The following is a 14,685-nucleotide window of genomic DNA, read 5'->3' as shown; positions in this document are numbered from 1 at the left end:
GTAACATTCGTTCTTAAACTTCATATCCTATGACTTAAATACTATAACATGAACAATACAACTTATATGATAAGAGGAAAACAAGATGTTTGCTTATGTGCAAATGCAAACATACTCATTCCAAAACAGGGGGGAAATATTCACACAATCATAGTCCTCATTTCTGCAACTGGTCATGTAGTCACAGTTCATATTACCTTCTTCTACTACCTATTCCATGTTCCCTTTACCTTCAGTAAGCACTTCAACTGGTCTTGGTTCTTTGCCAGGTGGGGTAACCCAGACTGTCAATCCTTAAGTTTCTGGGCCATTGATAGTGCTGCCTGGATTGGGTTGTTACAGTTTTCCATTGACTTTAATCACAGGGCATGAGAGTACTAAGAGACAGGTAATACTAAGGAGTTCTCCTTTATTCCAGGAAAACTCTACCTCCATCGTGTAGCTGCAGTCCTGTTTCCCCTTGATAGTCAGGATCAGTCACCCCAGACAGAACTGTTCCCCTTCATGCCTGTTGATTTGGGCATGAGAAGCCCAAAGTGGACAGGTGGCAGTCTAAACTTCAAGTTCGAAGGAATCATTGTTGTGTCTCCTGGTAGGAGCCTTCCTCCTTTTGGAACTAAGACCTGTAGGCCAGCAGAGCTTAAGGTCAGGGAAAAGAAGCAAAGATTTTCCTAGTGGATCATTAAGGGTGATAGTGGTGCCACTCCCATTTCCAGCCCTTGATTCCTGGACCCATGAATCCTGGCTGTGGCAGAAACAGCACCATAGAGTAGACGCTGATTCAGAGCATACCCTGCCTCCCGGAGAACACTGTCCCAGCCCTGCAAGGTATTGCCACCTTCTTGGCACCATGATTGGGTCTTCAAAAGGCTATTCCAGGAGGCGGCGGCGGCGGCTCGGCAGGTGGGTTCAGGCTTCGGGGGCCAGGTCTGTCGGGTGGGTGGTTGTCTCCACAGTGAGTGCGTGCGCGGGTTAGCGCGTGTGTCTTCCCCTTCCCCTTCCCCTGGTCCCTGTCCCCTTCTCCCGTACCTCCTACCGCACCCAGCCCCTCTCCTCAGGGGGCAGTAGGGCCGCTCCCTCCGTCCTTTCCTCCTTTACCCACCCTTACCCGCCCTCATTTCTCCTTCCCCTGCCCGGGGTAGCCGCCGCCATGATCCTGCTGGAGGTGAACAACCGCATCATCGAGGAGACGCTTGCGCTCAAGTTCGAGAACGCCGCCACCGGAAACAAACCAGAAGCAGTAGAAGTAACATTTGCAGATTTTGATGGGGTCCTCTATCATATTTCAAATCCTAATGGAGACAAAACAAAAGTGATGGTCAGTATTTCTTAGAAATTCTGTAAGGAACTTCAGGCACATGGTGCTGACGAGTTATTAAAGAGGGTGTACGGGAGTTTCTTGGTAAATCCAGAATCAGGATACAATGCCTCTTTGCTATATGACCTTGAAAATCTCCCTGCATCCAAGGATTCAATTGTGCATCAGGCTGGCATGTTGAAACGAAATTGTTTTGCCTCTGTCTTTGAGAAATACTTCCAGTTCCAAGAAGAGGGCAAGGAAGGAGAGAACAGGGCAGTTATCCATTATAGGGATGATGAGACCATGTATGTTGAGTCCAAAAAGGACAGAGTCACGGTAGTCTTCAGCACAGTGTTTAAAGATGACGACGATGTGGTCATTGGAAAGGTATTTATGCAGGAGTTCAAAGAAGGACGCAGAGCCAGCCACACAGCCCCACAGGTCCTGTTCAGCCACAGGGAACCACCTCTGGAGCTGAAAGACACAGATGCCGCTGTGGGTGACAACATTGGCTATATTACTTTTGTGCTGTTCCCTCGCCATACCAATGCCAGTGCCCGAGACAACACCATCAACCTGATTCACACGTTTCGAGACTACCTGCACTATCACATCAAGTGCTCTAAGGCCTATATTCACACACGTATGCGGGCAAAAACATCTGACTTCCTTAAGTGCTGAACCGTGCATGCCCAGATGCTGAGAAAAAAGAAATGAAAACAATCACCAGGAAGACGTTTTCATCCCGCTAACTGTTGGGCACAGAAGGAGGAAGTAGCTGGCAGCTGAAGGCTGGAACACTTGCTACAGGATAATCGTAGCTTTTAATGTTGCACCTCTTCAGGTTCTTAAGGAATTCTCCGTTTTGGTTCCATTTTGTACACATTTGGAAAATAATCTGCAGAAACGAGCTGTGCTTGCAAGGACTTCATAGTTCCCAAGAATTAAAAAAAAAAAATACAAAGAATAATTCCACTTGATCAACTTAATTCTTTTTTCTTCCCTCCCTCGCTCCCTTCCCTTCCACCCGCTTTCCCAAGCTCTTTTGCTTTGCAATATGTTACTGGTAATGAGTTGCAGGATAATGCAATCTTAACTTGTTTTCTCCCAAGTATTTGAGTTCAAAACTCCTGTATCTAAAGAAATACGGTTGGGGTCATTAATAAAGAAAATCTTTCTATCTTAAAAAAAAAAGGCTATTCCACTGTTCAACCCAGCTGCCTCTGGATGATGGGGAATGTAGTAAGACCAGAGAATTCCATGAGCATGTGCCAATTCCCACACTTCATTTGCTGTGAAGTGGGTTCCTTGATCAAAAGCAATACCATGGTGGAATACCATGACAGTGGATAAGGCATCCTGTAAGTCCACATATGGTAGTTTTTGCAGAAGCATTGCATGCAGGGAATGCAAACCCAGATATGGAGTATGTGTCTGTTTCAGTTAGAACAAATCACTGCCCTTTCTATGATGGAAGTGGTCCAATATAATCAACCTGCCACCAGGTAGCAGGCTGATCACCTCAGGAAATGTTGCCATATCAAGGACTGAGTGTGGGTCTCTGCTGCTGGCAGATTGGGCACCCAGCAGCAACCATAGCCAGGTCGGCCTTGGTGAGTGGAAGTCCATATTGCTGAGCCCATGCATAACCTCCATCCCTATCACCATGCCCACTTTGTTCATGAACCTGTTGGGCAGTGGCAGGAGTGACTGAGGAAAGAGGATGACTTGTATCCACAGGATGGGTCATCTTAACCACTTGATTATTAAAACCTTCCTCTGCTGAAATCATCCTCTGGTGAGCATTCATATGGGACACAAATATCTTCATGTTCTTTGCTCGCTCAGAAAGGTCTGTCTACATACCTCTTCCCCAGACCTCTGTCACCAATTTTCCAATCATGTTCCTTCCAAGTCCCTGACCATCCAGCCAAACCATTAACAACAGCCCATGAGTCTGCATACAAATGCACCTTTGGCCAGTTCTTCCAAGCAAAATGAAGCCAGGTTCACTGCTTGAAGTTCTGCCCACTGGGAGGATTTCCCCTCACCATTGTCATTTAAAGATATCCCAGAATGGGGTGGTAGTGCTGCAGCTGTCTACTTCCAGGTGGACCCTGCATATCATGCAAAACCATCTGTAAACCAGGCTTGAGTTTTCTCTTCATCAGGCAGCTGATTGTAAGGAACTCCCCAAGAGGCCATAGCTCTGGTCTGGGAAAGAGAAGGTAATATGGTAGGAGTGGGGGCCATGGGCATTTGAGCCACTTCCTCATGTAACTTGTGCCTTCCAGACCTGCTCAAGCCCTATCTCTAATATATCATTTCCATTTTATGATGGAGTGCTGCTGTACACGCCCAACTTTATGGCTTGGTGGGTCAGACAACACCCAGCTCATGATAGACAACTCAGGTCTCGTGGTAACTTGGTAACCCATGGCTAAGCATTCAGTCTCTACTAAGGCCCAGTTCCAAGCTAAAGGCTGTTTCTCAGAAGGAGAGTAGTATCCTCAAACATGTTTATCTTTGTTGTATTGGCATAGTCAGTGACTTGTACATTTAGCGGTAGCATTTGAGCAATTTTTATCAGCAAGCAATATTTTCAGTTAATAAATAAGGTTTAAAAATCATGTAAGAATGGATTTGAACTTGCTGAATGTAAAAATTGAACTTCAAGTCACTGTAGCTTTAGTAATTGCTTATTGTATTAGTTTAGAGCTGTTATTGCATGTGCTGTGCATATTCTGATATATTAAAAAGTTCAACTGCAAAAAAAAAGAGAGAGTAGTTATTTGCTCCAAAATCCTAAGGGTGTGCGTTGTGATTCTTAGGGGCCTACCAAAAGTTCCAGACAGCATCCCCCTATTTGGCACTGACATTTCAAACACCATTGGATCTGCTGGATCATATGGCCCAAGTGGCAGAGCAGTTTGCACAGCAGCCTCAACATGTTGCAGGGCCTCCATTCGTTCTGTTCTCCACTCAAAACTAGCAACTTTTCTGGTCACTCAGTAAGTAGACCTGAGTAGCACACCTAAATGACGAAAATGTTGTCTCCAAAACCCAAAGAGGCCAACTAGTTGTTGTTTGGCCTCTTTTTTGGTCTTAGGAGGGGCCAGATGCAACAGCTTGTCCTTCACCTTAGAAAGGATATCTTGACATGCCCCACACCACTAGACACCTAGAAATTTCACTGAGGTGGAAGGTCCCTATATTTTTGTTGGGTTTATCTCCCATCCCCTGATGCAAATGTCTTACCAATAAGTCTAGAGCAGTTGCTGCTTCTTGCTTACTAAACCAGGCGGCATGATATCACCAATATAATGGACCAGTGTGATGTCTTTTGGGAGAGGAAACGATCAAGGTCCCTGCAGACAAGATTGCGATGTAAGAGAGTTGATATACCCCTGAGACAGGACAGTGAAGGTATACTCATGACTTTGCCAGCTGAATGCAAACTCTTTCTGATGGTCTTTACTGGCAGCTATTGAGAAAAAAGCATTTGCCAGCTCAATAGCTACATACCAGATACCAAGTGATGTACTGATTTGCTCAAGCAATGATACTACATCCAGAACAGGAGCTACAATTGGAGTCACCACCTAGTTAAGTCCGCAATAATCCAGTCATCTTCCATGTCCCATGTGTTTTCTGCACAAGCCAGAAAAGGAGACTTGAATGGGGATGTAGTAGGAATCACCACCCCTGCATCCTTCAAGTCCTAATCTCTACAATCCCTCCAGGAATATGGTTTTGGCTGATTCACTATTTTGCTAGGTAGAGGCAGTTCTACTGCCTTCCACTTGGCCTTTCCTCCCATAATAGCCCTTACTCCACAAGTCAGGGAACTAATGAGGGGATTCTGCCAGGTGCTGAGTATGTCGATTCCAATTATGCATTCTGGAACTTGGGAAATGACCAACAGAATGGACCTCACTGTAAGATGAACGTGAGCTAAAACTCCATTGATCGCCTGATCTCTATAAGCCCCTACTCTGACTGGTGGATCAGAGTGACATTTTAAGTCTTTTGGAACGAGGTCCACTTTTGAGCCAGTGTCCAATAATCCCCTAAATAGCTGATCATTTCCTTTTCCCCAGTGCATAGTCACCCTGGGAAAAGGCCATAGGTCTCCTTGGAGGAGGCTGGGAGGAACGTTAACAGTGTAAATTTGGGGCAGTATAAAAGGGTACCCATCCTTATCTCATTTGAGGAGCTCTGGGTCTGTAAACTTTCTCAAGTCTGGGAATTGATTAAGGAGCCATGACTCCCTGTTTTTTTTAATTCAAGTTAGACTTCTGTTCATTTGACCTAGAATTCTGCTTATACAACTCAAACAAGAATTTAGTAAACTGCCTGTCTAATTTACTTCTAAGTAACCCATGACCTACTAGCCAATGCCACAAGTTTCTGTGAGTCAGATTATTTTGACTGCTGCTTTGAGTCTGCTGTCCATTATGGTGGCCATGCCCACCTTGTCTATGATAACTACCTGTCGCCACACGGCTTCTGCAAACAGAATCCGATCATCCCCATAAGGATTCCAGCTCAGTGACAGAGGTTCCCACAGTAATATCTGACCTAAAGAGAAGGGTGACTACAGATCTCTTCAGGGATGATGGAGCTAGTCTCACCAATTTATTTCTCAAGGTCCTGGTAAAAGATGTGCCCTCTGATTATTCCTAGGGTGTGTGAGCAGGTCTTCCATGATAAATCCACTCTAACATTCCAATCTCTCTAAGCCTCTGGATCCCCTTATCTCCATTATACCAGGACAGTTCTGGCATTTTGACCTCAGTTAATTTCAGCCACATTTTGATTCATATTTCAGCCAACCATCCAAACAAATTATTACACTTTCTAACCCATTGAGCTACAATATTGAATACAGAATCTCTGCTTAATGGGCCCATATCAATAAATTCCGCTTGATCCAACTTTATATTCCTTCCACCATTATCCCACACCCTAATATCCATTCCCACACATATCCTACTGATTTCTGTCTATATAGATTAGAAAACTCATGCAATTCTTTTGGAGTATAGTGTACCTTCTCATGAGTCACACTCTGTACAGCACCTTTTGGGGCCTGTTGAGACTTAAGTCTATTTACAGGTCTTGAAGAAAAGAGGATTGTTATGAGTAGGTCATGAAAAAAATAGAAGTGTCTTTCAAGCCATTTACCTCAGGGCATTCTGTTGCAGTTTCATCTGGTGAAACAGGTCTAGTCACTCCAGAGCAGTGAGAGCTGTTTCCCCAGGGGAGGTGGTTACAGGGTTAGCAGGCTCTAAAGGGTTAATCTCTTTAGGTAGAGGCTGGATGGCAGACTCCTCTGGGGAGACTGGAGGCCAGGAGAGTGTTAACTCAAGACAGGTTGGAGGTCCAGAAGCTCTTTCCTCAAAGCATTCCATTACAGGTCTATCTAGCAAAGGCTCAGAAGATGTCAGGGATTCCATCTCCCCATCGCCTTCATTATCAAGCCATATATCACCATGACATGTTTCAGGATCCCATTCTTTTCCAATCAAAGCCCTAACAGCAGACACCCTTCAAGGTTGAGATTTTAGTTTACGTTGTAAATCTGCTACACACAATAAGGCTTTGTGTCTGCTTTTTAGAGATCTTGAGTCTGTGATCACAGGAAATAAGATTTTCTTTCAGGGCACACATGGAAACTTTTGCATCGATCATACGGTGCTTAAGGTGCAAATTTGAAGCCTTCAGCTCATCCCTTTCCCTCATCACTGTATCCAGCATATCTAACAACAACCAGCCACATCATTACATATCTTAATTCCACAAAACTCTGTAAAGGTCAAAAACATTCTCACCCAGAGCTTGCCTCATATAAGTACACAGTTAGTAGAATCTAATGGTGATATTTTGAGTATCTCTTTTGCCAACTCATCCTGTAGATTGTCAGTGCCATCTTGATTACTGGAAACAGAGTCATTAGTGCTTTCGAGTCTAGTCAGAGCAGAAAAACAATTATAAAAACCCATTTTTAAGGTTCGATTTCTCAAGAACCACTCCTGTAGTCATCATTCTCCAGAGAAACAAAGCCAACAGGAGAGATATGTAAATATGAAATTTATAAAGGTGTCTCATGTAACTGTGGAAATGGAAGAATCCAAAATCCATAGGGCAGGCTGTGAAGCTGGTGGTTCTGATGAAGGATCTGGACAAACTCCACGGGAGAGGCTGACTGGCTGAAGACGCAATGAAAGAGTCTGTCTTCTTCCTTAAAAAGACTTCAACTGATTAGATTGTCTAGTTGTGTGAGACCTGCCTTAACTGATTGCAGATGTAATCAGCCGCAGGTGCAGTCAACTGAGTTGATTTATTACACCAGCCTTCTGGTTTATTAACCAACCATGAAATATCCTTGCAGCAACAGTTAGGCCAGTGCTTGCCTGACCAGGCAACGGACATAATCACTTCACCAAATTGACCCCAGAATCTAACCATCACACAGATCATTGTAAAACTGAAAAGTGCAATAGAGTATTACTATGGGAGGGAGTCCCTTCCTCCGAGCCTGAAGGTCATCTTGACCTCTCCCTCACCACTCCATGTCCAAATCAGTCAGCCAATCACAGTAAATGTATCTCCCAAATATTTTTGGAAATTTCTCTCTCCCTGTCCATCAACTTAGTTGAAGCCTGTTGTCTCTTGCCTGTACTCTTGCTTCAGCCTTAAGACTAAATGGCTTCCTGCCTGTTTATTAGCGTTGCTCCCCAATCGTCCACTATCCATCCTGTATAAAAATTATAGTAAGATGAGAATATATGCTTGCTTTTAATTCTGTGAGAATAAAGCCATAGTCTTATTCGTCTCTTGTCCCTAGTGGAAGATAAAATAATTTCTGGAAGATAAACTTTGGAAAAGAGGCATAGAAAGGAAGGGAGGTGGGCAAGAGGGAGAAAGAAGAAATAAGTGGAGGGAGATAATTTGATCTTAAAGTCTACCAAATTCCAAGAAATTAAAGGTTTTTGAGTAGGAGAGTTAACAGAATCAAATAATGCTTTGGAGTATTTCTGGCACCACAGTATTATATGGATGCCAAGAATGAGCATATAGCTGAGGAAGGACAATTAGAAGGATATTTCATAGATTGAAATAATAAAGACTTTTTGAACTTAGTAGTGGCAATGAGAATTAAATATGGAAAGTGAGGGAAATAAAAAGGAGGTAAAGGTGAACTTTGAAATCCAATTGATTAGGAGGTTGTTGATGCCATTAACAGAGATAATAAAAGAGAAAAAGTAGCCTTGAATAATAAAGGAAACTAGTATCACAATATGGATGTACTGAAATAATATTCTTTCTTTAATATACTCTTAATTGCCTGACACAACACATATTTTAATTATTAAATAAATATTCATTCAGTGCTCCTACAAAAAACGATCATTTCTGTATATAGAACTAGCAGATCTAATGCCAATTCCCACTGTTACCCAGTTGTTAGCTGTAATCACTTTACATGCTTTTGCAATAATCTCTTTTAAAAAAATCTCTGTCTGTAAAATACAATTTTATCCTGTCCCTCTCATATTCAACACCTCTTCCCTAGAATACATTGCAGGATTATTTTGGTATTTCATTAATCAGTAGACAAACTCTTAGATGTTTGTTGTATGCAAGTCTGAAAAGCCTGAGAAGGCACTAGAGAGACATTATTACCCTCACCATTCCATATTGAGTTCTTATTGTAATTTGCTGCCTTTTTTGTTTGGTACAGTGTACTTTATTGGTGGTACGTGACCAGGTAGGGCCTCTGAGCCTCTCCCCTTCCGCAGGGAGTCTAGGATGGAAGCTGTGGAGGACTGGCTATTTTCAAGGTGGAAGAATGGAATTGGGGCTAGGACTGCCTCTTTCTTCCTTTTGTGCTGTTGCTGGGGCTGATGGTTTAGGGGGCCCTTACGCCTTGGAGCCACGGGGTCCCTCACCCTGTTGCTGAAGCCAAATTCATAATCACACCAGGATTGAGCTTGAGGGCAATGCCACCCTCAGCATCAAAAGCAGAAGAGTGGGTGTTACTGTTAAAGTTACATAAAATAACCCAGTCCTCATTGTAGTCCAGGATACCCCTTAGGGGGCCCTCTGATGCTTGCTTCACCACTTGTTGATGTCGTATTTGACCACTTTCTCCAGATCAGATCCGTGATGGATACCTTGTCAGTGGGGACACAGAAAACTATTCCAGTAGGCTTCCTTTTCAGCTCTAGGATGGCCTTGCCCACTGCCATGGCAGTGCCAGTAAATACAGGGATGATGTCCTGGGCACCTCATACCACATTTTCCCAGAGGGGCCATCCAGCAGTCTTCTGGGTGGCAGTGATGGCATGCATTGTGGTCATGAGTCCCTCCATGATGCCAGAGCTGTCATAGATGACCAAGGCCAGGGGGCCAGGCATTTGGTAATGCAGGAGATATTTGCTGATGTTCTTGATGGAGTTGTCATACTTCTTATGGTTCACACCCATCACAAACATGGGGGCATTGGTCAAAGGGACAGAGATGATGACTCTTGGCACCAGCCTTTAAGTGACCTCCAGCCTTCTGCATGGTCATGTAGACACCCATGGTCTCCACAACATACTCGGCACCAGTATCACACCATTTGATATTGGTGGGTTCTCACTTCTGGAAGATAGTTATGGAATTCTCATTTATGACAATCTTTCTGTTCTTAGCCTTGACAGTGCCTTTGAATTTGCCATGGGTGAAATCATATTGGAACATGTAGACCATGTAGTTGAGGTCAATGAAGGGATCATTGATGGCAACAACCTGTACTTTTCCAGAGTTAACAGCAGCCCTGACGACTAGGTATCCAATATGGTAAACTCCCATTTATTCCAACCTTCACCATCATGTCTCAGGGATGCAACAGCCCTGCACGAAAAGATGCAGCTGTCTGTCAAATGGGGAGAAACAGAGAGCCTAGTGTGCTGCATCTTAAGCTACACGTATTTGTAAATACTTGAAATACTAACATTTTTAGATATATAATAATTTGAAAATGTACCTTTATACTATACAATTTTTCGTCCTCTTTTTTATAACCTTAAAATGATAAGAAGTTCACTTTTTTTTTCCTTTCAGAACAGGTGGAATTATTCCTCCAGTAGCTCAACAGCTTCACAGAGAAAATATTCAACGAATAGTTCAAGAAGCTCTTTCTGCGAGTAGAGTCTCTCCAAGTGAACTCTCAGCAATTGCAACTACCATAAAACCAGGACTTGCTTTAAGCTTGGGAGTAGGCTTATCCTTTAGCTTACAGCTGGTAGACCAGTTAAAAAAGCCCTTCATTCCCATCCATCATATGGAGGCCCATGCACTTACCATTAGGTTGACCAATAAAGTAGAATTTCCTTTTTTAGTTCTTTTGATTTCTGGAGGTCACTGTCTATTGTCATTAGTTCAGGGAGTTTCAGATTTTCTGCTTCTTGGAAAGTCTTTGGATATAGCACCAGGTGACATGCTTGACAAGGTAATATTTATTAAAGAATTGATTTCTTCATCCTTCCCTATTATTGTGTCTGTTTCAGTTAAATAGCAATGGATGCACTACTACCATTCATCTAAATACTCCTGAGTAATTCTTATTAGACTGAAAGAAAATATGCACAATAAGAAAAAAAAATAGTTATTGGCCATAATTTTGTAAAATATTCTTTCCTGCCCATAACTAATAAATCGTAGGAACTTTGCATCAGTATATAAAGGCTCAAATAATTTGCAGCTGTCATTATGTGTGTAATCAAATAAGATAATATATGTGAAAGTGCCTGTAAACTGTTAAGTACCATTCAAATGTAAAATATGAGAATATAAAGATTAACATTAAGGACGTTAAAGATGCTCAAAATACTGTGATTAAATTGCACAATTGCTGACTCTACAGACAGGAAATTTCCTTCTTCCTTTGCCTTGGAATAATACAGTCTACTGCTATGTACAAAAAACACTGCTGCCAACAGCTGACATGATTGGAAGAAAGTGCAGATTCATATTTTTGAAGTTCATCATTAAGCAGTGATATTCAACTTCAACCTCTTTTCTAACCCCAACAGAAAAATGAAAGTAGATGGGGAAGCCATGAGAATGACCACTGCTGCTCAGATTGTGAGAGGGAGCAGATTGTCTTTACTGATCACCAGCTATAGTCTATTTATAAGAGCGTAGCATGTTTTGTTGAGTTTTTTTTTAATTGTGAAAATAACACATACAAAACAATAAATTTCAAAGCACACCACAATTAATTGTAGAACAGATTTGGTATGGGTTACAATTCCATAATATTAGGTTTTTACTTCTAGCTGCTCCAAGACACTGGAGACTAAAAGAAATATCAGTATAATGATTCAGCAATCATACTCATTTGTTAAACCTACCTTATCTATATCGCCACCATCTCTTTTGATCTTTCTCCCAATCTTTAGGGTTATTTGTTCTATGCCCATTCTAACTTTTCATTTTGGAAGGGGCTGTTGATAAAATGGGATAGGAAGATGGAACTAATTGATGTTCTGGAGAGGCTGGCCCATCTGGATATCAGGGCTTATCTGGCCTAGGAACCCATCTGGAGGTTGTAGGTTTCTGGAAAGTAATCATAGTGCATGGAACCTTTGTAGAATCTCACATAAAGCCCTAGGTGTTCTTTAGTGTTGGCAAGAATGGTTTGGTTGGGGATTAGCAAACTATGATAGGTAGCAATGTTCATTGAGTGTTTAAAGAAATATTTCATTTCCTTGACATCTTTTGCTTTCGAAATATGCCATTTTATGACTCGTTACCTAATATGTTTTTGTTTTTGGTAGGTAGCAAGAAGACTTTCTTTAATAAAACACCCAGAGTGCTCAACCATGAGTGGAGGGAAGGCTATAGAGCATTTAGCCAAACAAGGAAATAAATTGCATTTGGAAATCAAACCTCCCATGCAGCATGTTAAAAATTGTGATTTTTCTTTTTCTGGATTTCAAACCATTACTGACAGAATAATAACGCAAAAAGAAAAAGAGGAAGGTATGTTTCTAATTAGCAATTTAATTAGCAAATTATCTTATTTGACTAGATAAATAATATTGGATTGTTCCTAAAAATACCTGTTCATTTCTGTAGGTATTGAGAAGGGGCAAATCCTCTCTTCAGCTGCAGACATGGCCGCTGCAGTACAGCATGCAGTAGCATGCCACATTGCAAAAAGAACACATCGTGCTATTCTGTTTTGCAAACAGAGAGGCTTGTTACCTCAGACTGATGCAGTACTGGTAGGTGATTGTCATTTCATTATAAAGTAGTAGATACTACTTTACAGTATGTTACTTTTCCTCAAGAGCTTAATTGACCCCATACAGGATGAAGAGGTTGTTATGCCATCTGCAGACTCTGACAGTGTGAAATTATGTGAAATAGAGACAAACAGTCATTTCTTAATACAGTTCTGGCAGCTTTATGGAACATCAGTATGGCCTGTGTGGTTAAAAAAAAAAGTCCAAGACCCTATCTTCTCATTTGATTTGAAAGAGGATTTATAGTAAAGAAACCAAATGCAGAAACTGCTGTCACTGTTTTTAGAAAAATTGGCTGTTTCCTTCAAGACTGTGTTCTTCTGATGCAGTATTTTTTAAATGTGCTTAAAAGCCTTGATAAACTTTGTTTAACTCTATCTTAAACCATATCTTTTGAAAATTATAGACTAAAGTTGGAAGATACTTAAATGCTGATAGATTTAGAAAATGAGATATTACATGAATATTAAAGATAAAAGTTTTTCTTAAAATTATGTAGTATAATAAAAAATGCCTATAAAAACTCAAATATCTAAAGTATCAGTGTACTATGACTATAGTTATATTAAAGAAATATTTAGAAAAAGATTGGAAGAAAAGATATAACAATGCTACTAGTAATTATATGCTAATATTGAAATGGTTGGTGATCGTTATCTTCAAATTTTTAGTATATAGATATAGCATTTACCCATTACTCACCATTATCAAAATGTGATGTTTTCTTATCTTGTAATATTGGTAATTTCCCTAAGTTTAGCTAATAGTTAATTCATATTCATATGTGACAGCTGTTTATGTTGGTCTTCTCAATTATTTCAGGTTGTCTCCGGAGGTGTTGCAAGTAACCTCTATATCCGAAAAGTTCTAGAAATTGTAACAAATGCAACAGAATGCACTTTGTTGTGCCCTCCTCCCAGACTGTGCACTGACAATGGCATTATGGTTGCTTGGTAAGCCGTGGAATATATCTGCTTCTCTCACAATTATGTAAAAATGTATTGCCATTTCATCATGCAAAATCTTTCTTTAGATCTTATATATCTTCACCAATTCTTATTTAGGAACGGTATTGAAAGATTGCGTGCTGGTTTGGGCATTTTACATGACACAGAAGGCATCCGCTATGAACCAAAGTATGTAGGAGCTTCATAACCTTTGTACGTTCCATTATAAAATTCAAAGCCTAGATTTTGCTTTTATATGTGAGGTTTTCATTGACATTCTGGTAGTACTTGAAGAAAATTCACATTAATTTCTTTCATAAATCTAGGAGGTTGGCAGCCTTAGAAGGAATATTTTTGCTACAATATCAAATTATAAAAGTTTTGACAAATCATAAACAATTTAGAAACAGGCAGTGGGTAGGGGTGATGAAAATCACTCATTTAGGAGCAGAATAGAAACGTTCATAGCCTAGACTTTTGTTATGTCAAGATCTCAGGACCAGGGGTATGCTGGGAAACTTAAGGAAAATGTGCAGAAGACTTTTATGTGTGAGAGTGGGTTAAGATTATACTCCTCTACAAGCAGCTAAGAAATAGCCAGAAAATAGCTGTGTATTGCAAGCTATTTTTCCTCTCTCAAATCAGAGTTCCAAGGAATAGCTCAAATTTTTAATTTGCTGTCAAGTTCTGATCTAACAGTTAATTCTGGAATATTAAAGGACAATTCTGTTTCATATTGTTTCATCTGATGTATTAAAGCTTGTCAGCATTATAGTCCATAATTAAATTATGGACGGAACTATTAAGGCTGATGATAAAGATTAGTTTGTAGGTACAGAAGGAATCCCTTAGATTAACAGCCTAGGTTCACATAAAGTATATCATCTGATCCAGTTCTGTCCTCTTGTGACAGTGTTGAGGCTGGTGATGATGGCTTTTTCTTGGTTGGGGTCCATCCAAAGCCTTATCTTGGACATCACAGAAAAGCAGAAATCTGAGGCAATAAATTATTTACTAAAGAGGAGCAAAAAAGGAGGGTAAGAGCTAAAATTTCTCCTCCCTGTAGTGACCAAGGTAGGTAGAAAGGTGGCAAGTCAGCTTTTGAAACCCTGGAGCAGAACTGATAGAATCCTGG

General features: G+C 41.0%; 1 protein-coding gene and 1 pseudogene across 8 annotated transcripts in view; both read left to right on the top strand.

Moving 5' to 3' along the window:
- Positions 1 to 14,685, top strand: part of OSGEPL1 (O-sialoglycoprotein endopeptidase like 1) — an 84,556-nt gene that overhangs the window by 1,841 nt on the left and 68,030 nt on the right. For 4 of the 8 annotated variants that reach the window (XM_077154440.1, XM_077154443.1, XM_077154442.1 and 1 more), the window contains exons 2-5: positions 10,415 to 10,802; positions 12,133 to 12,337; positions 12,434 to 12,582; positions 13,426 to 13,556. In XM_077154440.1, coding sequence (XP_077010555.1) covers positions 10,415 to 10,802; positions 12,133 to 12,337; positions 12,434 to 12,582; positions 13,426 to 13,556 — 873 coding nt within the window. Of the gene's footprint in view, positions 1 to 716; positions 928 to 1,142; positions 1,257 to 10,414; positions 10,803 to 12,132; positions 12,338 to 12,433; positions 12,583 to 13,425; positions 13,557 to 13,667; positions 13,764 to 14,463; positions 14,588 to 14,685 lie in introns of those variants that run through there. The other 4 variants (XM_077154438.1, XM_077154439.1, XM_077154441.1 and 1 more) reach the window with 4 other exon arrangements.
- Positions 1,151 to 2,052, top strand: LOC143677874 (actin-related protein 2/3 complex subunit 2 pseudogene; annotated as a pseudogene).

The sequence above is a fragment of the Tamandua tetradactyla genome, chromosome 3 (assembly GCF_023851605.1).
Source record: "Tamandua tetradactyla isolate mTamTet1 chromosome 3, mTamTet1.pri, whole genome shotgun sequence".
In the NCBI taxonomy this organism is placed as follows: domain Eukaryota; kingdom Metazoa; phylum Chordata; class Mammalia; order Pilosa; family Myrmecophagidae; genus Tamandua; species Tamandua tetradactyla.
The sequence above is the reverse complement of the archived record's forward strand: the minus strand, read 5'-3'. Positions and strand labels throughout refer to the sequence as shown.